The sequence below is a fragment of the Pristis pectinata genome, chromosome 3 (assembly GCF_009764475.1).
Source record: "Pristis pectinata isolate sPriPec2 chromosome 3, sPriPec2.1.pri, whole genome shotgun sequence".
NCBI lineage: Eukaryota > Metazoa > Chordata > Chondrichthyes > Rhinopristiformes > Pristidae > Pristis > Pristis pectinata.
Window position 1 is genome coordinate 105,020,782 of NC_067407.1, and position 23,668 is coordinate 105,044,449.

General features: G+C 39.4%; 1 protein-coding gene across 16 annotated transcripts in view; it reads left to right on the forward strand.

Moving 5' to 3' along the window:
• Positions 1-23,668, forward strand: part of nrxn1a (neurexin 1a) — a 1,334,105-nt gene that overhangs the window by 1,174,676 nt on the left and 135,761 nt on the right. For all 16 annotated transcript variants that reach the window (XM_052010794.1, XM_052010792.1, XM_052010793.1 and 13 more), the window contains one exon: positions 22,973-23,144. In XM_052010794.1, the coding sequence (XP_051866754.1) occupies positions 22,973-23,144 (172 nt within the window). The remainder of the gene's footprint in view (positions 1-22,972; positions 23,145-23,668) is intronic.

Here is a 23,668-nt window from a genome sequence, read left to right on the forward strand (position 1 = left end):
AGAAAGTATATTTCAACTGCTCCTGACGTAAATTAGAGCTTAAATCCTGAAAACAACCCATCACTTGATGGTCACATAAAAACAAGGAGAACAATACAGTGTTCTTCATTTAGGTGCCATTCAAAGGGTCATTCTGTTGATAGGATGCTACACAAGGGATCTCTGCAATATACTATAGACTACTGAAATCTCTGCCACAGTCCTCAGAGTAATCAACCTACCAGGGAGTACTTGTTGCAGTATTTAACTATTGAGCTATTCATTCAGTGGTTCAATCTCTGGTCAAATTGATGGCAACACCTTTTGAGCAGACCCTTTGGGCAAGACATTGCAAGTGACTCAGAATGGGTCAGAAACCTCAGGAGCAGAAAGCACAGGAATGCACACGTCCAAAAACCCTATCCACACAGAGTTACTTTGGCCTTTCTTTGGAGCAATGTGCATGCAGGCTTAGATTTCCAAATGCTGTCATCATTGAGGTTTGTGGCATTCTGTGAGGTGACCTTCAGTTACTTTCTTGAACATGCTCTTGCAATGGAGGTTAAGGTCATGGTAACTCTCAATGTCCTCACTTCAGGATCATTCAAGTGGCTGATGTTGATTTTTGCCCTTTATCTCAGTTTACTACTCACCATGGCACCACAGCTCTTTATTTAGAATATAGAACAGTACAGCACAGAACAGGCCCTTCGGCCCACAATGTTGTGCCAGCATAGCTAATCCCTCTTACCGACAGAATGCCCATATCTCTCCATTTTCCTCTCATTCATGTGCCTATCCAAGCCCTTCTCAAAAGCCCCCAATGAATTTGCTTACACCACCCTATCAGGCAATGTATTCTAGGCATCCACCACTCTCTGAGTAAAAAACTTAACCCTCACATCTCTTCTGAACCTACCCCCTCTCACCTTAAATGCATGCCCTCTGGTATTGGATCGCTCAATAATGGGAAAAAGATATTGCTTGTCCACCTTATCTATGCCCCTCATGATCTTATACGCTTCGAACAGATCACCCCTCAACCTCTGCCGCTCCAGAGAAAAGAGCCCAAGTTTGCCCAGCCTCTTCTGATAGCACATGTCCTCTAATCCAGGCAGCATCCTAGTAAACCGCCTCTGCACTCTCTCTAAAGCCTCGACATCCTTCCTATAGCGAGGTGACCAGAATTGTACGCTATACTCTAAATGTGGCTTAACCAGAGTTCTATAGAGATGCATCATAAATTCTTGACTCCTATACTCATTACCTTGATTAATGAAAGCAAGTATTTCATAAGCCACCTTAACCACCCTATCTACCTATGTAGCCACTTTCAATGAGCCATGGACTTGCACCCCAAGATCTCTCTGCTCTTCAACACTGTTAAGAGTCTTGCTCTTCAGAGTGTACTGCCTCTTGACATTAGTCCTACCAAGGTGCAACACCTCACATTTATTCAGGTTAAACTCCATCTGCCATTTCTCTGCCACACCTGCAACGGACCTATATCATACTGTATCCATCGCCAGTTTTTTACACTATTCACAACTCCACCAATCTTGATATCGTATGCAAACTTACTACCCAGCCATCAACATACTCATCCAGGTCATTTATGTACATTGCAAACAGCAGAGGTCCCAGTGGAAGAGAACTGTCTTTGTATGCAGAGTTCATCCCTTCCATCAAGAGAGGGAAAGATAATATGCTGAGATATTTAAATAATAGGAGCAGAGAAATGTATTACAAGTAATGCGAGTGGATGTGCAAAATTGGAGAGATAGGCGTGGGAGCAGACAGGAAAGTAGTGGGTATCCCTTGCCTCCCAAGATTCTCACAGCAGTGCTATCAGCAGAATCTCTTTCTATTAGTTCTGGCTTTTTGAGAAAGCCCCTGATGGGTACACAAATGTAGTCAATGCCAGCCTGAACCCTGAACCCTGGGGAATCCAGCAGAGCTGAGAGCTCCCAGTACATGAGATGATACTCGCTGAAACCCAGCAGACAGACCTGAAGTCATAGGTTCTTGCTGACCATGCTCCTCTCCAGAGAGTGAGCCACCTGTGCAATCAGAGCAGAACTGTCAGCTCAGAAGTGAGAGATGTAGGGGAGGGATGACTTGGGGCACAGGTCTCTGCTCCTGCAGAAGAGGGATCAGTTCATGCAAGCCAAATCTCTGCTCCTATAGGAGAGCAATCTATTCATATGTGGCATTTTCTGTTTATGAAGAACAGTTGGCTGCTCACGAGCAGCATTTGTTTACTCTGGAAAATATCAAGCTCCCTAGCACTGCACAGCCTCTTACAAGAGCATGAAATGGACTCCTGCACGTTCCTACACACAAAAAGCTGGAGGAACTCAGTGGGTCAGAAAGCGTCTATGGAGGGAAATAGACAGTTGACCTTTTGGGTCGAGGCCCTTCATCTGTACTCCAAGGGTGTGTTCGTTGGTGTGGTATGTGGGGATGTGCCTGCATCTCTGGTTAAGTGTCTTTATGGAAAAGCAGTGATATTAATGATATAAAGCTCATCTTGCTGTTTCTTTTGAGATTATGGGATTCCTTTTGACATTGTTCCATTGTGTGGCAACTCACATGCAGAGGAAACAAGTCTAGCCATCTTCTGCCAGGCTCTCCTTATGTAAGCCCTCGAGACTCGCCTGGTCTCAGCATACAAAACCACCCCCACAAGCAGTTGTGAGCAACTAATGCCTCTTGTGTCAACCTGGGAGTTCTGTCCCTCGGTCCTGCAGTGAGTTTGCTGCTATCTGACTGCAGTGGAGGAGATTGTGTCTTCAAGGGATGATGGTCTTCTCTGACTGCCATACAGCAATATGCAGACAGCTGAGTTGAATGTAGCCTGGTCCTGTTGGAAACTGCTCAAGTCGAATTATTTGTGTTTTTTTTCTGGAAGGAAAACATGATCACCCTGCTACACTGTTGATTTTACTTATGTAGGGTGAAATGAGATTTTTTTTTGGCAAGAGTGTTACAATTTTGGAACGTATTATCGAAAAGAGACTTGGAAACATAATCAATCCTATCCTTTTTTACGGGGAAAAGAAGGGAACTGAGAATAATTGGGTAGTTTTTGCAAACCCTTCACAGGTGCATTGTGCCAAATGGTTTACTTCAAGGCAGTAAGATTTAATGAGATTAGATTAAGTACTCAGCAATCTGGAGTGTGGATTGAAGCCATGAATTTCTAACTTGAAGGCAGAAGTATTGTTAATGAAGTATTTTTTATGGAAACTATAATATTCCTGTTTAAATGATTAAACCTTCTGTTTTAATTTCTTTGTAGGATTTCATCACAGTTTGGATGCTGTGTTGTATGTGGCAGGTTTAAAGCTTTGAATATTTTCTGAATGGTTTATTGGGCCTATTTCTTCAGATGTAAGCTGTGACTCTTGTGCATTGAGATGTAAATTATATCGATGTGCTTATGAAGAAGTAAATTCCCAGATCAGTTCTGATGCAAATAAGTGTTCTATTATTATAGTTTACTAAAATTCTGTGAAACATCAAAAGACACCTTGCAAGTCATAAAATGTATTTTTTTTCTCTGACTTGGGTATACTCAAAGAATGCTGGGATGAGCAATGGAGTAGACATTGATCCAGCTATGGCCCTTTTGTTCTTCCCTTACTTCATGTAAGTAGAAATGAAATGGACAATGGAATACTCACTGGAAATTAGTTAGTACTCGCTTGTAAAAGCAAGTATTGATCAGTATCACGTTTTCTACTTTAATGAGTAGTCCTGACTCCTTCAGCTCCTATGCTGAAAATGACAAAAATTCAATTCCTGTTGAGCAGTCAATATTCATTGCAAGAGAAGAATTTGAAATCCATTGCCAAATCCAGACGGATTCCAACACTGGGTTTGCTGAAGTGGCTTAATATGGTTTATTGTCCATTCTGAATGGAATATTATTCAAAACCATTCAAGAAAAAAAGCATTTCTAAGTTCCAACAATAAAATGCACAAATTACAGCAATGACAGTGCATTTTAGGTTTTAAAAAACCCTTGAGGGATGGGCAGGGGGGAGGGGAATGATATGTTAAATCAAACCAGAAGGTCCTGGTATCCTTTCTTCTTAATTGCTTCAACAGAAACTTTCAGTCACAGCATGAAGGCTTTCATTATGACACTCTTCCTTCTGAAGCTAATCTTAAAACTTCAGCAAAGGTCACAAGTGAAGACAAATTACCTGAGGCAGTAAGAGGATGTTGCTTCTAGTATTGACGATACAGTGAAGTATGAGAAGTAGGTCATGGGAGGTGCCTGGAATGCCATATACAGTTAGAGTAAAGACTTTAGGGAAGTGAATTACAGCCCAAACCTGATAGCAGCTTGGCATAAGTCCCAGTAATTCATCATTGCAACATTTCATGTCTCAAAAGAAAGTGTATGTTTATTCTAGTTTGGATATCATTCCATTACAACTTTTTTACAATGTTTGTTTTCTTTAAAGGCTGGGTCCATTTCATTATGTCATTACAAGTGTAGGTTACTCAGTTGGCAGGACACTTTGACATTAGTGCATTTTTTTTCTGATTCAACCAACAAGTGACATCTAATTTTCTTACCTAACATTTTTAGTGTTTTTGGTCGCTCATAAAAAATATATGAATTCTCAAATTATAATAGCATCAAGCACACTTATCTTAAACCCAGCCAGGTATTAAATCAGAAATCTTTTGGCTTAATTAAATCTTGAGGTGGGTGGCAGTCACATCTGAGTCCACTCTGGTATTGCTGGAGTGTACCAGACGGATCGAAAATCGCATAAAACTCTTTCATGCATTTTTGTTCTCCATTGAATTCTCTGATAGTTCAGGTTCTTTTTCATAGGCATTGAGACCAAAATTGAAACAAGCCTCTGCTAAATTGAATTACGTATTTTTGTCTTTGTCATTGCTAGATTCAATTATTTCCCAATGTTCTTCTGACTGGCCTTCCATCCTGCAACCTCCCATAAACTTCAGTTTATAATAAAACTTAGTTTCACATACAATAACTCACATAGTCCCATTCACCCATAATCCTTTGTACCTAATAGCCTACATCATCCAGAAAGGCCTCATTTTTAAAATTGTTCTTGTCATCAAAACCTTCTATGGCCCTGGCCCTCCTTAACTTAAAAAGCCGCTGCAGTTCTGAAAATTGCTGGGATTTTCAAACTCTGGTAGGAAGGAGTTGGAATAAATGGAAAAGGTATACAGGGTTCGTGGGTTATCAGTGAAACCCAATTTCAGTTGAGCCCAGTATATATATGTCACTGCATCTTACATTCAGCAATACAATAAAATCTCTTAAAGTGAAGTTTCTTAATTCCATTTGTCCATTAATTTAAATTGTTTAATTTTAACAACTCAACAATTTAGTTAATAAATCTAAAATGCATTTTTCAAACAAAAACTTATTGGATTGTTAAAAATGCTATATTTAATCATGTAATTGAATCAATTACACAATTCAAGCAGTACTGGATAATTACTGAAGAATGTATTTAAAAATGTATGAGAAGGCAACAAAAAAAATAGACTAAAATATCCCTTTGCTAGAGCAAGGAATAGTCTCCTCTAATGTTAAAATTTCTATTTTAATTATCATGAAACATAATTGCATCATTTATAATCATATATAATCCATTATCTATTAAAATGCTAAGATATAATGACTATGATTGGAAGGCTTTGTCAATGAGAAATTGCCAATATTTACTCGCAGTACCAGTTAACTATAGTTGGTCTGGAAATGGCCAATTTCTATTTTAAATCTGGGTGTGTCTTCAGGTGGAATAAAATAATAAAGCTGAAGAAACTCTTCAGCACAGAAAGGACATGTCAAATGTGTAATGCAGAGTGGGCCAGTGAATACTTTTCTCACAGGCCTTCCATTGCTGAGTTACATCCTCAGCCTTTCACCCTTCTTTTCCTCCTTTTTCCTCCATTTGATGGCAGCAGACTGTAGTTCAGCACTATGCACCCATTCTCCACTCACTGAGCATTCTGTGCCCCATGCTCAGATGAGAACTTGCCATATCCCACCCCCTAATGCTTCTCCTTTCCCAAAATCTTTCCCATCTACTTCATCTGTTCTCCTTTCCTTTTTGTTTCCAATCCAACTTTCCTTCCTATCAGCTGTTCCTGCCTCTCCCTGTCATTGCCTATCTTCTTGTCTCCTTCCATTCTACTTCCTTTCTCTCCCATTCCCCTTCTCTTCCACACTTTTAATTTGTCCTTTCCTCCTCTGTCCTGTACCCTCTCTTATTCACTCTTCTTTCTCCTATTTTTTTCCTCCTTTGCCTTCTTTTCTTTTGCTCCTCCCCTCATTTAACTTTTATCCTTCTCCCTGTCTCATTGGTTGGCCAAATTCCATCATTCTTTGAAATGAAGGCTGAGTTCTTTGTGGACAAGTCTGATAAAAGCACACTTTGTGGAGTTTTACTTCTTAGGTGCATCGTGTATAAACAGCTCATCTCTCAGTTTCATTCTCTTTCGCTACCTGATTTGCACATCAAAAAGTTGAATTCTATGAACAACCCAAGAAAGCCCGATAGCCATCACAGAGATTTGCTTGTAATTGAGATTTGAAAGCCATGACATAATTTTTGGGTAGAATAAGTTTTTCACTCATTTTTAGGTTTTTTTTCATGTTGATGATGCTTGTTGCCCAAGGAAGTGGTGGTAGGTCATCTTAAAAGAGAGTGTCTTTCAGATGTTCCTGATAATAGTAACCATATTAATCCAATAACAATAAGGAGACAGTGGTACAAGGCTAACTCAAGATGATTTGTGATGAACATGGTCAATTTGCAGACAAGAAAAAATGGGAAGCAGATAGACCAAGGTGGGGAGAGGGGAGGGTGAAGGAGGAGACAGGCTGGAGGGTGATGAGCAGGGACACAAAGGCCACAAGTGCTGGAATCTGATAAGTGAGGCAGATGATAATGGGAACCGTTCAAGAGAGAGGTGGGCAGATGGAACCAGATGGGGGAAGGGATCCAGCAGTGAAGCATGTGGGTAGTAGATGGATGGAACCTGGATAGGGAAGGGGATGGAAATTGGTGATGGGGAGCTGGAGGGTTGGATATGGGAAAGGGAACAAACATGGGAGGATCAGGGGTGGATCAAAAGGAGAGAGGGGAACATGGGGGTGTGTGGTAAAGGTTGCATGAAATTGGAAAATTCAACTGTCATACCATTAGGTTGTAGACTGTCCAGGCAGGATATGATGTGTCATTCTTCTAGTTCACGTTTGGCCGCACCCTGACAGTGGAGAAGGCCGAGGATGGACAAATGAATGTGAGAATGGGAAGGAGGGTTGAAATGGCATGCAACTGGGGGCATAGGATGGCCATTGCAGACCAAGAACAGGTGCTCTGCAAACCAATTGCCTAGTCTGTGCTTTGTCTCACCGATGTAGAGGAGGCTATATCAGGATCATCAAATGTAATGGATGAGGTTGTAGGAGCCGCACGTGAATCATGATTTGTGATGAAGCAGATTATGGAGATATTTGACCAGTTTTAGGAAAGTTGATAATTTTGTCTGGTGTTTCTGACTTACTAACATTTTTACAAAAATATCCGTTTGAAGTTAATTATTTTTAAGAGGTAGATGCATTATTGAGGTAATAAAATTGTTGCATAACAAGATGAAATATCCAATGCTTTCCTTTGCACAAAGCTGCTTTGCAAGATACAAAGCAGAATTGCAGGTTTTTTTAAAAAAGAGAATATTCACAGAAAAATTAATGCAATCTTCAAAATTAACCACACAATTTCTCAATGTAATATTTTTCTCTGTCATTCTATCATTTCTGCTACCATTGGGATTCTTTCTTTCTCATTTATCCCTGTTGTTCAAAAAGTGAACTCTGAAATAGGGACTGAATAGCCAAGATATGCTTGCATGATTGCAAAACAAAGTACATTTCTTACATAGCAATAACAGTGCTGAGTGGATAATCAGATGCAGCAAAAGTTGATATCTTCAATAACTTGTATTGTAGGATGGTTGTTAGACTAAATTTGTCAAGTTAACAAGTCTTCATAGTAATACCTATTGACTTAGTAAATTGTCTTATGGAGGTGAAATGCACCATTCAACAAATTCCACAGGTTTAAAGCTATGCAATGAGTCAGTGAAAGGGGTAAAAGTAAACTGAGTTGAGGCTGAAAAGAAAAAAAAAAGTTGTTCAACAATAAATCAGGCTTTAAAAATTTTTTTTGCATTACACTTTTTGGTAATTGGTGCATTCTTGTACTGCTGCTTTATTGAAAATACATCTCAGGATCTTACTCACCTTGATATTACAAAGGATGTATGAGGTTTGTTTTTGCTGCAGGTTCTTTTGGAAATTTGCCACAAAATGCTACCAAACATTCAGATAACACACCTGTATTAAGTTCAAGTGCTCATTGTTTTAATGAAGGTTTTAGTAGAAATTATTTTAAATTGTTTATCATCTTTAATGTCAGGAGGGAATTTTGAATAAAAACCTGTTTGTACTGTAATATTGCACAACACCATTCCTAAATTTATAACATATTGGAGCACTACCAATCCAGAAGTAATAACCAGTTTTACTATAGCCAGAAACACTATTACATATGCTTGTGACAAGCTTAGAAACTTGGATAAATCGTGTAGACTATTTTAACCCTTTTTTTCAGTGTGGACTTTAAATGGTGGTTGCTGAGCAGCAATATCAATACTTAAGGGTATACCTTTAAATTTTCATGCGGAAACTAATACAGCATCATATCTTCTTTTCCTCAAAACATATACATATTTACAGTTGGTATGGTTGGATGATTCCTCAGCACACCCAAAATGTTAGGATTTTAATTGTTGCAGCAAAGCAGACTATCAAAGTGATTCAGATATACAGGCCAGCAAAAGCACACAGAGCAAAATGTGGTCATCAAAAGCAAACAATATTCTTGCTTTTATATTCAGCGACATATTATACAAAATTATGGAAGCATTATCAAATGTGAACAAGATGTCTACTAGCCATGGTTCATGTATTATACACGGTTTCTAGAATCCCAGGGCATAAAACAACAGAAATAGTATAGCATAATTCCACCAGGATGGTCTCAGGAAAAGGGGAGTAAATATAGAAGTGCTTGAGAAATTAGCATCATATTACTGGAATTGAGAGGGTTGAAATGACATGATAGAGGTCTTCAAAACTTTGAATTGTTAAAAGCTGATAGGTTATGTCCAGTGCTTGGTATGGAGTGGAACATGAAGGTAAAAATTTAAATTAATTACAAGAAGAATAAAAGGATAGCTGAAAACCTCTCTTTATGCAAATATGAGTTAGATGCTGGGATGGATAATCTACTTCTGCGCTGTAACCTTGAATGATTTTGCATACATTTTTCATGAACCTGTAATACAATGTACCTATATTTTAATAAGAATTTCATTAAGTGGTGAAATTAATAATTATCTATGCATTGGTGTGTCTTAAAACTTTAATCTTTTAAGCAAGTCTTTCAGGTATCTTGCAATTAGATCTGCCAGGAACCTCCCTTGGTGCTGCATTTAGAATAATTATAGGGTTGGCCATATTCGCCATTTGTGTAATCTGCAGTAGGAATCTAGGAGTCAGTTTCTCAATTGCTTATCTGATTTCTCAGTATTTATCTAGTGTACAGTCAAGCAACTTCCATGCCTTTACCATTCTTCCCCACACTCCCACACTCTCCCTCCCCACCTTCCTCATCACTCCCAGAACACCCAGAATCAGAATGATTGTTACTGACTCATGTGATGTGAAACTTGTTGTTTTGCAGCAGCAGTACAGTCCAAGGACATAAAATAACTAGAAATTACAAAAATAAATAGAAAAGGCAAAACAAAAGGAATAACAAGGTAGTGTTCATGGGTTCAGAAATCTGGTGGCAGAGGGGAAGTAGCTGTTTCTGAATCGTTGAGTGTGAGTCTTCAGGTTCCTGTACCTCCTCATCATTGTAGTAACAAGAAGAGGGAATGTCCCAGATGGTGAGGGTCCTTCATGATGTATGCCACCCTCTTGAGGCACCGTCGCTTGAAGATGTCCTTGATGGTAGCGAGGTTTGTGCCCGTTGTAGAGCTAGCTGAGTCTACAACCCCCTGCAGCCTCTTGAAATCCTGTGCATTGGAGCCTCCATACCAGGCTGTGATACAACCAGTTAGAATGCTCTCCAGCGTACATCTGTAGAAATTTGTAAGAGTCTTTGGTGACATACCGAATCTTTTCAAACTCCTACCAAAGTAGAGCCGCTGGCCTTCTTTGTGATTGCACAAGTATGTTGAGCCCAGGATAGATCCTCTGAGATGTTGACAGCCAGGAAGCTGCTCACCCTTTCCATTGGTGACCCTTCAATGAGGACTGGTGTGTGTTGTCTCAACTTCCCCTTCCTGAAATCCACAGTCAATTCCTTGGTCTTGCTGACATTGAGTGTGAGGTTGTTGTTGTGACACCATTCAACCAGCTGATCTATCTCACTCCTATACACCTCCTCTTTGCCATCTCAGATCCTACCAACACCCATTCTCCTTTCTAACTTTCCCATCATCAACCACTTGTAGAGATAAATGATTTTGTAGGCACTTAATTGGTGGTATCTATATCTCTCATCTAGAGCAGAGTCATGTAAATGCATCCAAATTGGACTAAAGTGACATCATTAAAAATGAGAACCATTTTCTGATCTTACTGCCTGACATAGCTATTTTCTGCTTGTGTCCACAAAAGGGTGGGAGACATCACAAGTGCTAAATATTGAAGGGACCCTTAGGCTCATTTCAGAAGGAACAGATCCATGTCCAGCATAAATCTCCATTTCCCTTGGAATTGTGACCCAAGACTCCTGAGGAGCAAAGATACAACTCCACTGAGTGACAAGTGCCTACAAGTAACCTGATTCCAAGTGTAAGAAACGGCATATCTGTTTGAGACCATGAATGAATAAGTAACATGCACTGCAGACTTCTTCCAATAGTTTGACAATATGCTATTTTTTGTGCATTGAAGAACAAAGTTATGAAAAAAAACTGCAATGATGTCTTCATGAGCTGTAAGCTTGAAATGTCAAATTCCTAACTCCTACTCCCTCCTCAGCCTTTCACTTCAGGTAAAAGTAGACAAAATATTCCACTTGACACAAGGTGAGCTTGCAGGCTTTAACAAGAATGGAAAATTCTGCTTGTATAACACGACACTTTGCCACTCCTTTTTGTTAACAATTATTAATGATTTGCACTCTGTTGGTTTATTTGTATTGTTTATGATCTCGGAGCTTTCCATTCTATCCGGCTCCATTTGCAGTTTATCTTGGAGTGAAAATCATTCTTTCCTAAGGCTGATGATTTACTAAAGTAGCTTGTTTATCAGTCATACCTGTTTATCAAATCCAAAGAGTCTTTGTATTTTTTTTATACATTCTTTACCCTGTATCACTTTAAACCTTTATGTCAAGCATCCTAATGTAGGCCACTGGAACAACACTTTTCAAACCCATGGCAACTAATCTCAGAAAAGATAAAGGCAACAGGTCCATCAGAACACTATATGCATGTCATCCTGATCTGGAAATATATCACCAGTCCCTTGTCATCACTGGGTCTAAATCCTAAAGCTCCATAGTGACAGCACTGTGGGTGTATCTTTATTGGAAGGAATGTAATTGTTCGAGAAGGTAGTTCATCACCACTGTCTGAAGGCTAATCACAAATATCTGTAAATGCTCTTTACCAGCCATGTTCACATCCTGAAATATAAATAAATTAAAATCTTTTAAGTACATCTTAGCCCAAAATTTATGATGGGAATAATGATGAAGCCATGTGCATTCACAGGTATAAAGGACCAGATTTTAAAATGGACCCAGTCATCTCCTTATGGCTGCCCCCCCCCCCCAACTCTGGTCATATTGGCTGCACTAAACTTTGGTGGCACTCAATTCCCAATAATTTTGAGGCCTTGTTGCCACAGCAAATCCACTGGGAAGAGCAGAGGAGTCAGGTTATGGAGAATAGGAGGACTTGAAGGCTCCATTGCATTTACTATAATGCAAGGAGCTTCACAGGTAAATCAGATGAGCTTAGGGCATGCATTAGCACTTGGAATTATGATGTTATTGCATTCATGGAAATGTGATTGAGTGAAGGGCAGGACTGCAGCTTAATGTTCCGGTGGATGAATGTTTCCGACATGACAGAGGGAAATGTAAAAGAGGAGGGGAGTCACTGATTAAGGAGACATAGTACATAGAGAGGATATCCTGGAGGAATCATCCAATATTGCCATATGATTAGAACTTAAGAATAAGAGAGGGCAATCACTTGGCTATGGTTATACAAGAGGCCTCCTGATAGCTGGAATTAGAAGAACAGATATGTAAGCAAATCACAGAAAGGTGTAAAAGCATGAGGATTATACTAGTGGTGAATTTTAATTTTTCCAGTATTGACTAGGATTGCTTAAGTGCAAGGGACTGAAATGGAATGGAACTTGTTAAATGCCTTCAAGAAAATTTTTGAGAAAACATACAGAGTCCTACTAGAAATGAGGCAATACTCAACCTTATCTCAGGAAATGAACCTGGGCAAGTCATGCAAATGTAGGTGGGAGAACACATTGGAAATCATGACTGCAGTTCTGAAAGTTTCAAGTAGTTATTGAAAGGGATGAGGTTGGTCTTCAAGTTAAGGTCTTGAATTGGTGGAAGGATAACTTCAATAGCAAAAGAGAGGATCTGGTGAAAGTAGGTGGGAGCAGATTCTTGTGGTACTCCGAGAGCTGACAAATGGGAGTCTTTTAAAAGTGAGTTTGTAAGAGTTCAGGCAATGAAAGAGTTCAGTAAGAATGAAAGGCAAATATGACAAGATTAGGGAACCTTATATAACAAAGGAAATTGAAGGTTTGATCAGGAAATGAAAAGGAAAGATATAACAGAGCTGGGATCAAGAGATTCTCTTGATGAATATAGAATGTGTAGGAGAGAACTTAAAGAAATTAGGAGGGGGAAAAGGGCCATGGAATATTCTTGGCAAATTAGATTAAGGAGAATCCCAAGACTTGGAATGTAAGTACAGATGACCCCTGCATTACGGCCTTTCAGGTAATGGACGTTTTCCCTGACAGAATTCACAAATCACTACCCAAAAATTTGAGATACGGAATAAAATTTGCTTCCACAGAATCTATGTAAATAAAAATGTAAATAAATAAGCATTTTTTTTTTCAACTCAGATTTCTTGATGTAATGCAGTTTCATGTTATGGAAAGTCACAATTTAGACCCTGATCAACACGAGATCCAAGGCGAGCTGACAAATGGAACCAAACTGGCTTGGTGATCAGAGGCATAGGGTTGTGGTGGAAGGATTACTTTTTCTGACTGGAACTCAATGACCAGTGGTGTACTGCAGGGATTGGTGCTGGGACCCCTGTTGTTTGTATTTAATGACTTAAATGTGAATGTAGGAGGTATGATTAGCAAGTTTGCAAATGACACGAAAGTTGGTGGTATTGTGGATAGTGAGGAAGGTTGTCTAAGGCTACAGCAGGAGATCGATCAGTTGGAAAGTTGAGCTGAACATTGGCAGATGGAATTTAATACCAGTAAGTGTGAGGTGATGCATTTTGGGATGTCAAACATAATTAAGACGTATGCATTAAATGGTAGGATACTAAGGAATGTTGATGAACAGGAGAACCTTGGGCTTCAATTCCACAGTTCTCTGATAGTGGCAACACAGGTAGATAGGGTGGTGAAGAAGGCATATAACATGTTAGGTCAGGGCACAGAATATAAAAGTTAGGACACTGACAAAACATTCTTTAGACTCCACTTGCAGTATTATGTGCAGTTCTGGTCACCACATGATAGAAATAATATGATTGCACTGGGGAAAGTGCAGAGGAGATTCACCAGGATGTTGCCTAAGTTAGAAGACTTCAGCAATGGGGAGAGATTGGATAGGTTGGAGTGAAGGAGGCTGAGAGGTGACCTGGCAGAGCTCTATAAAATTATAAGGGGCATAGCTAGGGGAGATGATCAGAATCTTTTTTACCATAGGAGGGGTATCAAAAAGAAGAGAGCATACGTTTAAGGTAAAATGAAAGGATTTTAGAGGTTTGAGCAAAAAAATTTTACACAGTGAATGGTTGATATCTAGAACTCACTGCCAAAGGAGTTGTTGGATGGATACAATCAGCATGCTGAAGAGACTTTTTGACAGGCGTTTAAATAGGCAAATTGGACTAATGTAGATGGGCATAAAGGTCTGCATGGATGTTGTGAACTAAAAGGCCCACTTCTGCCTTGTAAAGCTCTGTGACTATATGCTATGTTTGATGCTGAATAGTTTGTAACCCCTGTGCTACATAATTAGTTGCAGCCTTACAACCCATCACTATGATTTCTGTCCCTTGCCTAGTCCTCAGTCTACACCAATATATTACTGCAGTCCCATTTGTTCTAATTTTGTGCAGTAACTTCTAGTGTGAGATCTTATCAAATGCCTTCTTAAAAGTCAAAATACACCACATTTACTGGTTTCTAATTATTATTCTGCTAATTACAACCTCAGAAAAATCCTAACATGCAGATAAAGCATTATTTCCTTTTCAAAAGCTCTGCTTGACTTGCTCCAATGCTATTATTGTTTTCTAAGTGCCTTGTTATCATTGCCTTAATAATAGATTTTAGCATGTTTCCCAATACAGATATTAAGTTAACTGATCTGCAGTTGTCTGTTTTTTCTCTTCTGTTTTCTGAAGTATCAGGAATACATTTGCTACTTTCCAATCTGTGAGAATCCGTGGAACTTTGGAACATGGCAAGCAATTTATCCATAGCCATCTCCTTGAAAACCTTGGGGTGCAGGTCATCGGTCCTTGGGGATTTATCATCTTTCAGATCCATTAACTTCTCTAAAACTTTCTTTTAATCAGTAGTAATTTTTTTCAGCTCCTCATTCTCTGTAGATCTGTTGTCCTTTTCAGTTTCTGTGAGTTTTTTTTGTGTTCTTTTGTGAAAACTGACAATATATTTTTAATCTCTCTGCCATTGATGAAAAATTTGTAGCTGCCCAAGCACCACGCTGACTGTTCAAATAAAAAAGTCACTGAAAATGCTAAGCCTTGATGAATGAATGTTTTAATAACACATTATGCTATAATTACTGTTTAACAACTCTTCGACCCCCAAACTCTGACTTTAATCACATGGTCTAAATCTTTTGGAAAATTATTTCAAAATCTACCTTATTCTCACATATGATACATGCTTTATCTTGCTCCATGTAAAAAGTTCATTGAAAGTTGGTGCAGTGTGCTGACTATGAGAATTCTTCAATGTAGTTGGGTGCCTGGGCTTCCTCACGACATATTGTTGCTAAATGCCAGAAATCCTCTGTAGGTGACATCTGAAAAAATCTGAAAAGAACAAATCCATGCTCCAGAGTCTGCTTGAGAATTGTTAGTGGTTTGCTTTGAGGTCCATATGGGCATTGTTGCTTTTGGCATTGACTACAAAATCTGGTCTAGAGTTTCTTAGTCAGACATAGATTGAAACTTCACTGGATATTAGTTAATATTGTGAAAAATCAAAATATACATTTTGTTTTCTTCTATTTGCAATGAAGAGCACATTGTCCTGTCAAAGTAGTACACCATCTTGACCTGAACAATTGTACCTTAGGCTCTTGCACTTTAACTAGTTCATCTTTTAAAATGGGCCCTCATGTGACACTTATTTCTTGTCTATTAACGTTGCATAACAATTGACAGACTGCATTGAATTTCTCTTCACCCATTTGTTTAACTTCCAGCTGCTATGTCCATGTAAAGTTTCTTCAGTATAATTGTTCCACACTTTATATTTGATGTTGTTTATCTTTAATTTGCAAATTTACATATGATGATCTTTTTCGCTCTTTTGAGTGGATGTTTTATTAAAGGCTTGATGATAGTTTTGTTCCCAGTAGTCACAATGGGATAAAGCTTGTGGACTGGAGCTGGCATTTCAGCTGTTTATATCTTGCAAGGTCTCAGAATTTTGTGTACATGCAGACAAACTCTGAGACTTACTGAATGACAGAAGTCAACACATTGCTATTCTGTTCTATACAGTGACAGAACCCTATCTTGCTGGGATATCCCATATTGTGTGGAAGATCCCCCACTTTAATCCTAAACCAGTAAAAGTTGGGGATTCCAGCCCATAGATAAGGAGGAAAAATGTCACTTTTTTTTAATTCTCTTATGTTTTTAATTATTCCTTTATGTTTTAAAAATTGTTTAAAAACAACCCAGGCTTTAATAGATGTTGATGTTCTTAACTCAGCCCCAGTTCTAAAGGCTGTCCTTAAGGTGTGCTCAGGACCACACTACCCGAGGCCAACTCACTATTGAGGTTTCATTATGCCTTGACATCTGACATCAGAGAGGTAAGATCTCCACAGCTGGATGAGTTGAGCCAGATGGCAGGCCAGGTTAATTCCTCTTTCCCGCTCAAAGAATTTAATTACTAAAGCCAGCCTAACTACATTTTAATAGCATTAAAGTCACTTCATGTGGCTGCTGAATGCTGTTTGCAAAGCTTCCATAAAACTCACAATCTTAATTGAAAGGTTCACAGAGCTATGATGCCAAGTTTCCTTGTGTAATCCTGCTCTGTCAACATGGCCAAATCTATTAATGCATTGAAAGATCCAGCAGTTACTGATGTTGAGCCTGGCAGCTAAAACCTCAGTAGCCAGCTCTTTAAAGGGTCATAAGGCATTTCAAGCAGCACTCTCCTAGCTATGTGGGAGTGTTGCTGCTTAAACAATGGATGCTGCAGTGATTGGAAGGTGCTCTTGAGTGTCATTGGGATTTGGCAGACAAGTGAAGGATAGCATCCACAGGAAACATGTTCTTTATGCAAGCAATGCCATAAGAGTTTCTCCTGAGCTACAGCCTGGAGCCCCTGGCAGGAAGATATCAGGGAGCTTTCCATAAATTATAATACTACACATATGCAGAATAAATATCAGTACTCTGGGGAACCTGCAAGGCAGAAAAAGGCTTATGCCTACTCTACCTGTTCCTGGAGGATGAAAAAAGAGTAGCTGAAGCCTTCTTTCATTGAGTATGAAGTTTGGTGAGCTTCTATGTGCAGCAGTGAGCAGCAACTTCTAAGGTATAGTGGAGAAAAGATCTAATTTCTAGGAAGGATCTCATGATTTTCAAAACAGTGTGCTGAAAAATCATGCTGGATTTGAATTTGTGAGTGTTGCAGTATTGTTGATATCACCAAGAGGAGCTTTACACTGGAAACAATGTGCCAGCACAAACAAAAACTTGGCTGTAAAGTCAGCGGTCAAATTTATCAAAAGGCACCAAGACACCCAGGAATAAGCACTATATTGCTCCACTCAAGGTGAAGCCAACTTTCAACTGCACAACACCTTGTTTGTTATGTGAAGGAATTTCCTGGTCCAGATGTCTCTGACTTTCATTTTACCCACCACCCAATTTCACTTAATAATTTTCTGGTTTATTCTTCCAGCTATTGTTGTGCTAATTGTCTATGTGCACAGTTGTTCTTCCTTCTTCATGTAATTATGTGAGTCTGCTTGAAGTGAAAGCTCATGGACTGAAAGTCAGCCCAGGCTTTGAATTATATTCGAGACTGACATTTATCTGAGGAGGAAGCATTGTACGATCAGAGATGTTGTCTTTTGCATGACTACCTAAGCTGAAGCTGCATCTGCTTTTCAAGAGGCTGTAGAAAACAAAGTCCCTGTCTCTGTCCAGAAAAGTCAGGTCTAAGTGTCCTTACCAGTGTTTAGGGTTGAAACTGCAATCAGATCAGCCATCATCTTATTAAATGGCAGAGCAGGCTCAAAGGGTGGTGTGGCCCTCCACAGGTAGTTGACACAAATGTAAATCTGCCAGAAAGTATAATGAATAGGCCATAGAATTAGTTTTATAAATCTATGTTGAAATCTATGATTTTATAACACCATGCCAGATTTCTGTTATGGATATCAAACAGTAAGCAAATCGTCATTGACTATAGAGTTATATAGCATAGAAAGTTGCTACCTGAACTCGTCTCATATCCCCACATTAGGTCCATATCCTCTAAAGCGTTCCTATCCTACCCTGTCTAAATGCCTTTTAAATGTTGTAATTGTACGAGTCTCTACCACTTCCTCTGGCAGCTCGTTCCACATACCCACTACAGTCTGTGTGGAAGAAGTTGCCCCTCACATCCCCTTTAAACCTTTCCCCTCTCACCTTAAATCTATGCCATCTAGTTTTAGATTTCCCTACCCTGGGAAAACTACTTCGACCATGTGCCCCTCATGATTTTATAAACCCCTGTAAGGTCACCCCACAACCTCCTACACTCAGGGGAAAAAAGCCCCAGACTGTCCAGTCTCTCCTTATTACTCAAGCCCTCAAATCCTTGTGAATATTTACTGCACCCTTTCCAGCTTAATGACATCCTTCCTGAAGTGAGGCAATCAGATCTGCACACACGGTATTCCAGGTGCAGTCTCACCAATGACATGTGCAATTGTAACATGGCATCCCAACTCTTCTACTCAATACTCTGACCGGTGAAGATGAGCGTGCCAAACGCTTTCTTCACCACTCTGTCTACCTGTGTCATCACTTTCAGGAAACTCTGTACTTGTACTCCAAGATCTCTCTGTTCTACAGCGCTCTCCAGGGCCCTGCTACTTACTGAGCAACTTCTGCCCTGGTTTAAATTCCAGAGGTAATGCTATACACTTGACCAAGTTAATTTCCACCTGCCATTTGTTTCCCAGTTGTTCTAGATCCTTTGTAGTCTTAACTAACTTTCTTTGCTGTTCACTATACCACTAATTTTGGTGTCATCTGCAAACTTACAAACCATGACAGCTACATTCTTATCCAAATCATTAATATAGATGATGGACAACAGTGGACCCAGCACCAATCCCTGTGGCACACCACTGGTCACAGACCTCAAATCTGAAAAACAACCCTCCACTACCACCCTCTGACTTCTGTCACCAAGCCAATTTTGTATCCAAGTTTTGTCCCATCGAACTAGATTCACTCAACGCAACTACAGCAATTTGATCTGGTAGATAGACTCAGAACTATCCCCTGCTCTTAAACATTCAGAACAATCTATTGTATGCCTGTCTTATTTCACAATCTGTTTGAAGCTAAACTATTTAGTTTAACTTTCAGACTTATAACCAGATATTCAATGAGTGGCTCATTGTTGTGAATGCCACTAGGTGGCAATATCATTGGCAGTCAAGAGCCAGAGGATTAAATATTTGTCATCAATTATAAATTTTTTTTTACAATTGTTTTGTATTCTATGGTCTGCATAAAGCATCTCATGATGTTTGCTGCAGTTTTAAACATCCTGCCCTAAGTATCTCCTCAATAAGTGCTCGTGTATGCCATTTGGAATGTCGGACATTCCATGCTGTTTGATGTTCTTGATGAATTTTTGATGGGGAATTTTAGTGCGGGGTCATTTGAAATTACTTTATTCACAATATTGTATAAGTGTTCTTTTAATTATATTAAAGCTATTTAATACCTCCTTAAAAGACCAGAATGAGCCAGATGTCTCATGCTGTAATACAAAGGACCTTTGCATTGACAGTTTGAAACTAATTAGATTACATTTGATCTGTAGCCTCACCAAAGGGATTTAGATCAGAACTGTCCAAGCCATTTCATTATGCAGTCCTTTTCCCTTTTTATAACTGAGTGTTTTTCCCTCTTTATTTGGTTTTCCTGCCTTTCTGCAACTTTTACAATGTGGGACGGCACCCTGGCCTCAGATTTTGAAGTAATTTGTCCACCACTTATTTATTCAGCGATTTTCCAACTTTAGATAAAGTATGCAGATGTTGTTCTGAGTCTTATGCTGCATGCCACAACAAAGAAAGGAACTGTGGTCAGAAATCTACATGTATGGAATGGTAAACAAACACACAATTGCCATATTCTGGCAATCTAAAACCCTCAGAATCTGTATAGAATACATGCCTTTATTAGTGAAGCATATCAATAAACACAGGCATGTTGACCCTGATGCTTCTGATTGATGAGACTGGTCATAGGAGTGAACCTGGTAAAGCCCAGGACAAACAACAGTGGGGCGATTATAATTACTTTTCTTCCGTTTCCTATTTTTGACAATCAAGGAAATTGAAAGACCACTAGGAGGGAAAACAACTGGAGGAAGACCTTTGGGAATATTTTCTGGAGACTGTGAAAGTGACAGAAACTGCCTCTGGCAGAGGAGTGAACGAAGGGTTCACAGATGGGCTAGTCGTAGCACTTCTGTTCTCCTTGACTCGCGAGCAGTGCTATTAAAGCATTTGCATTCTTGAGTCAGCAATTCCTACTTTCATTTCACTGTTGAGTTGCTGAAGTCATGGGAAACTTGGGCAAGAACTTTTAAAATAGAAATTGCACTTTGGTGTCTGATTTAAATTTGTTCGCAAATGGTTTCACCTCTCTCAGAGCCATTTTGCCTTGTTATTAATTGTACACAGAAACAAATTCAGAACAAATTTGAAACTGAGTTTATAATTATCATTAATGATTATTTAATTGCATTGTGGCCTCTTCAAGGCAAGGTTACATATCAACATGATATGTAACCTGCTGCTACAAAAATGGTGAATGATGGAAATACACATTACCTGATGGGGATGCATTCCCCATTCTAAAATCTTCAGTGCACCCTCAACTCCCCTCCAACTTTCTGGGAGATTGAGGAGAGCCTAGCTGGAGGTGATCATTGTTGTCTCCTCCAAGGTTCAGAATTCCTTTTCTTTTGAACAATACACACAGACATTTTGTGCCATCACAAAAAATTTCATGATGAGCTGCACAGAACCACTGAGAACTGCTGTACCAAATCATTTCAATAATTGGATCCTAGATTGAGTGATGTCTTAAAAACAGTGCAGATGGACCTGCAGTGCAAAAAGTGAAGAATCAAGAAGTGACATCTGGGCATGCTTATACTTGTCACGTGTTGATACTGGGTGGGGATCGCTCTTTATTTTGCTTTGGGAACTATCATCTCACAGGCTCAGTGCACTGAATGCCTCTGTTTGGTTATTCCTTCTATCCTGTGGTGGAAATCCCTGGCACTTCTGTTCGGCTGAGATATAAGATGAGCAAGGACATCTCACCTTCATCTTCCTGCTGGGCTTCAGGCCTTGCCTCATAGCCCAGACTTCACGTCTCTTGCTACCTACCCTGTGATCCTTGCTGCTAGTTCTGTTGCAGGATTGTGCAGCAGACAGCATGCAGAAATGAACTCTCTACACCTGGGTGATTTTTCTGCAGGATGTTCCTGGACTGATGCTGGCATGACAATCCCATTTTTAAGTAACCAGTCAAGTGGAGATTTCCACTCCTGTCCTGGTATTTACATTGCTCCCATTTCAGTGATTAGCTGTTGTGGTTCAAAAGTGCACTGGAGACCCAGGGAAGTAAAGAGTAGCCTTTTATTCTCTGGGATCCTCTCTCTGAGCTGGGCTGGCAACATAAAATATCTGGCAGTGTATTTTCCCTGAGGATGAAGGTATCACATGTTTCCTGGAAACAGGACGTTGACCCTAAGAAAATTCTTCTGATGATCCACAAACACCAGAGTAGAAACCTTTCTTATTGATGAAAACATCCATGGTATAAATGGGAGCACATCTGAGCACATGAGTGCAATCATTGTCTAGCTGAACTTGAAAAAAGCCAGCAATGCTGGAATATCCCAGTGCTGAAAATCAAAGTGGATGGAATCACTTTGTGCTGAATATAGTGCCCTGGTGACCTCTCTGATGGACTGATGAGCACCAATTGGATAATGCAGCCATTTGGAAAAATCTTATGCTGAGGAAGTTGAGAGTCAAAATGACTTTGACCTCCTCAGAGAGAGCAGCCACGTAAGTATGGCCGAAGGTTTTCCTGCAGAATGCCACAGAACATAGTGAACGTGTTCTGTGACATTCTGTCTCCAAAGATTATGACATGGGAGATTTTTTACCTCCTCATCGACTCCCAACCAACCCATGACCAGCCATTGCCAAAACAATCTTGGACTGCTGCCAGAGGTGTCACCACTGAGATATCCACTGAATGATCATCTCAGCGGCTATGTTTTAGATAAAACACTCCCTCTAAGTTTGACCACACTCTAGATTTTGGAATGTGGGTAAATATCATGCTGTGAGTTCTGAAGATTCCATTCAGGATCCTTGATGTCAGGAGAGTATCCCTTCAAATAGCCGTGGTAGCACAAAGTAATGCAATGTACTCCTAATTATGCTGAGACTGACCACAGAAGTTGTTGGTTGCATTTTGAACTCCATTTTATGCCAGTATGTGCGTTATACAAATAGTGACACATCAGGTGAGTGCTTGACACTGTGTCAAGGCACTCGTGCAAATAGCTCATGGAACTGCCTGCTCCAGTTTTACAGTGGTCATGATTTCACCAAGAAAGGATTTCCAGCTTGACTTGTCTTGGATTTACAATGATTTTTGTCTGAATGGTGCATTAAAGGCAGGAACTAATCAACCCAATTTATTCTAAGGTTCAATGTTAAAAAGAGCAGAAATATATGTTTTAGTTCTTTGTTTTATCTTTTGCTGAGATCAGCAACGAGTCATTTACCAATGCAGTGCAGTATGTGACTGCTTCCCAGCAATGATTCAATATGTACTTGATTTCTCATTTCATTTCATTGTGGTTTCAGGTTAAGGATCAGTGTTGTGTATTTTTGTGTGCGTGAACTCACTTTTTTCAGTGCAGACTATATTAAACATTGAGGTTTTCTTTGTTTACATTTGTTTTACTGAGAGTCCTGATGCTACCATTTTACTTAACCATGGCAAAATGTGTACAATAAGAAGTGGTCAGTGTGGATGACCATCCCTATTCCTTTCATTACAGGAACAAGGAAAAATTCGGGTTATTTTTAATGTCGGAACAGATGACATCACCATTGAAGAATCAAGTGGTATTGTAAATGATGGAAAATACCATATAGTACGGTTTACACGAAGCGGTGGTAATGCCACTCTACAGGTGGACAACTGGCCAATCATTGAACGTTATCCATCAGGTATGTGTTCAAAAACAATACAAATATATTTGTGCATGTAATATGTACCTCTGTATCTTAGCAAGCTTTGTACAAAATTGATGAAAGAAATAGTTTGCCAAGCTATATGATTACCAACAGATCCAACTCATCATCAACAGAATATCAGCCTTGCTAAGTCTGTGAGGCTCACAGGTTTGCTCGGTTGATGAACAAGAAAGGCATAATCAGGAAAAGACTGAAATGAGCACAGATGTTTCATTTTATTGCTGGAAAATAAAATATAATTTCCAGCATTGTTTTAAAAAATATCAAAACTATTAATGAATTGGATGACACAATGATATTATACTAAAAGTCAATGCCATTAAATTAACATTTAAATAGTTGAAGGGTTTTGACAAAAGCTGTGTGAGGAAAGAAAAAGGAAACATACTTCAATCTTTCATAATGATCTGTTGTACAAAATGTCTGATTAATTTGTTGGAGCAAATAGCCGTATCTGACATGAGGACTGAGGCCTTCTGTTTTATTTTATTGAGGAA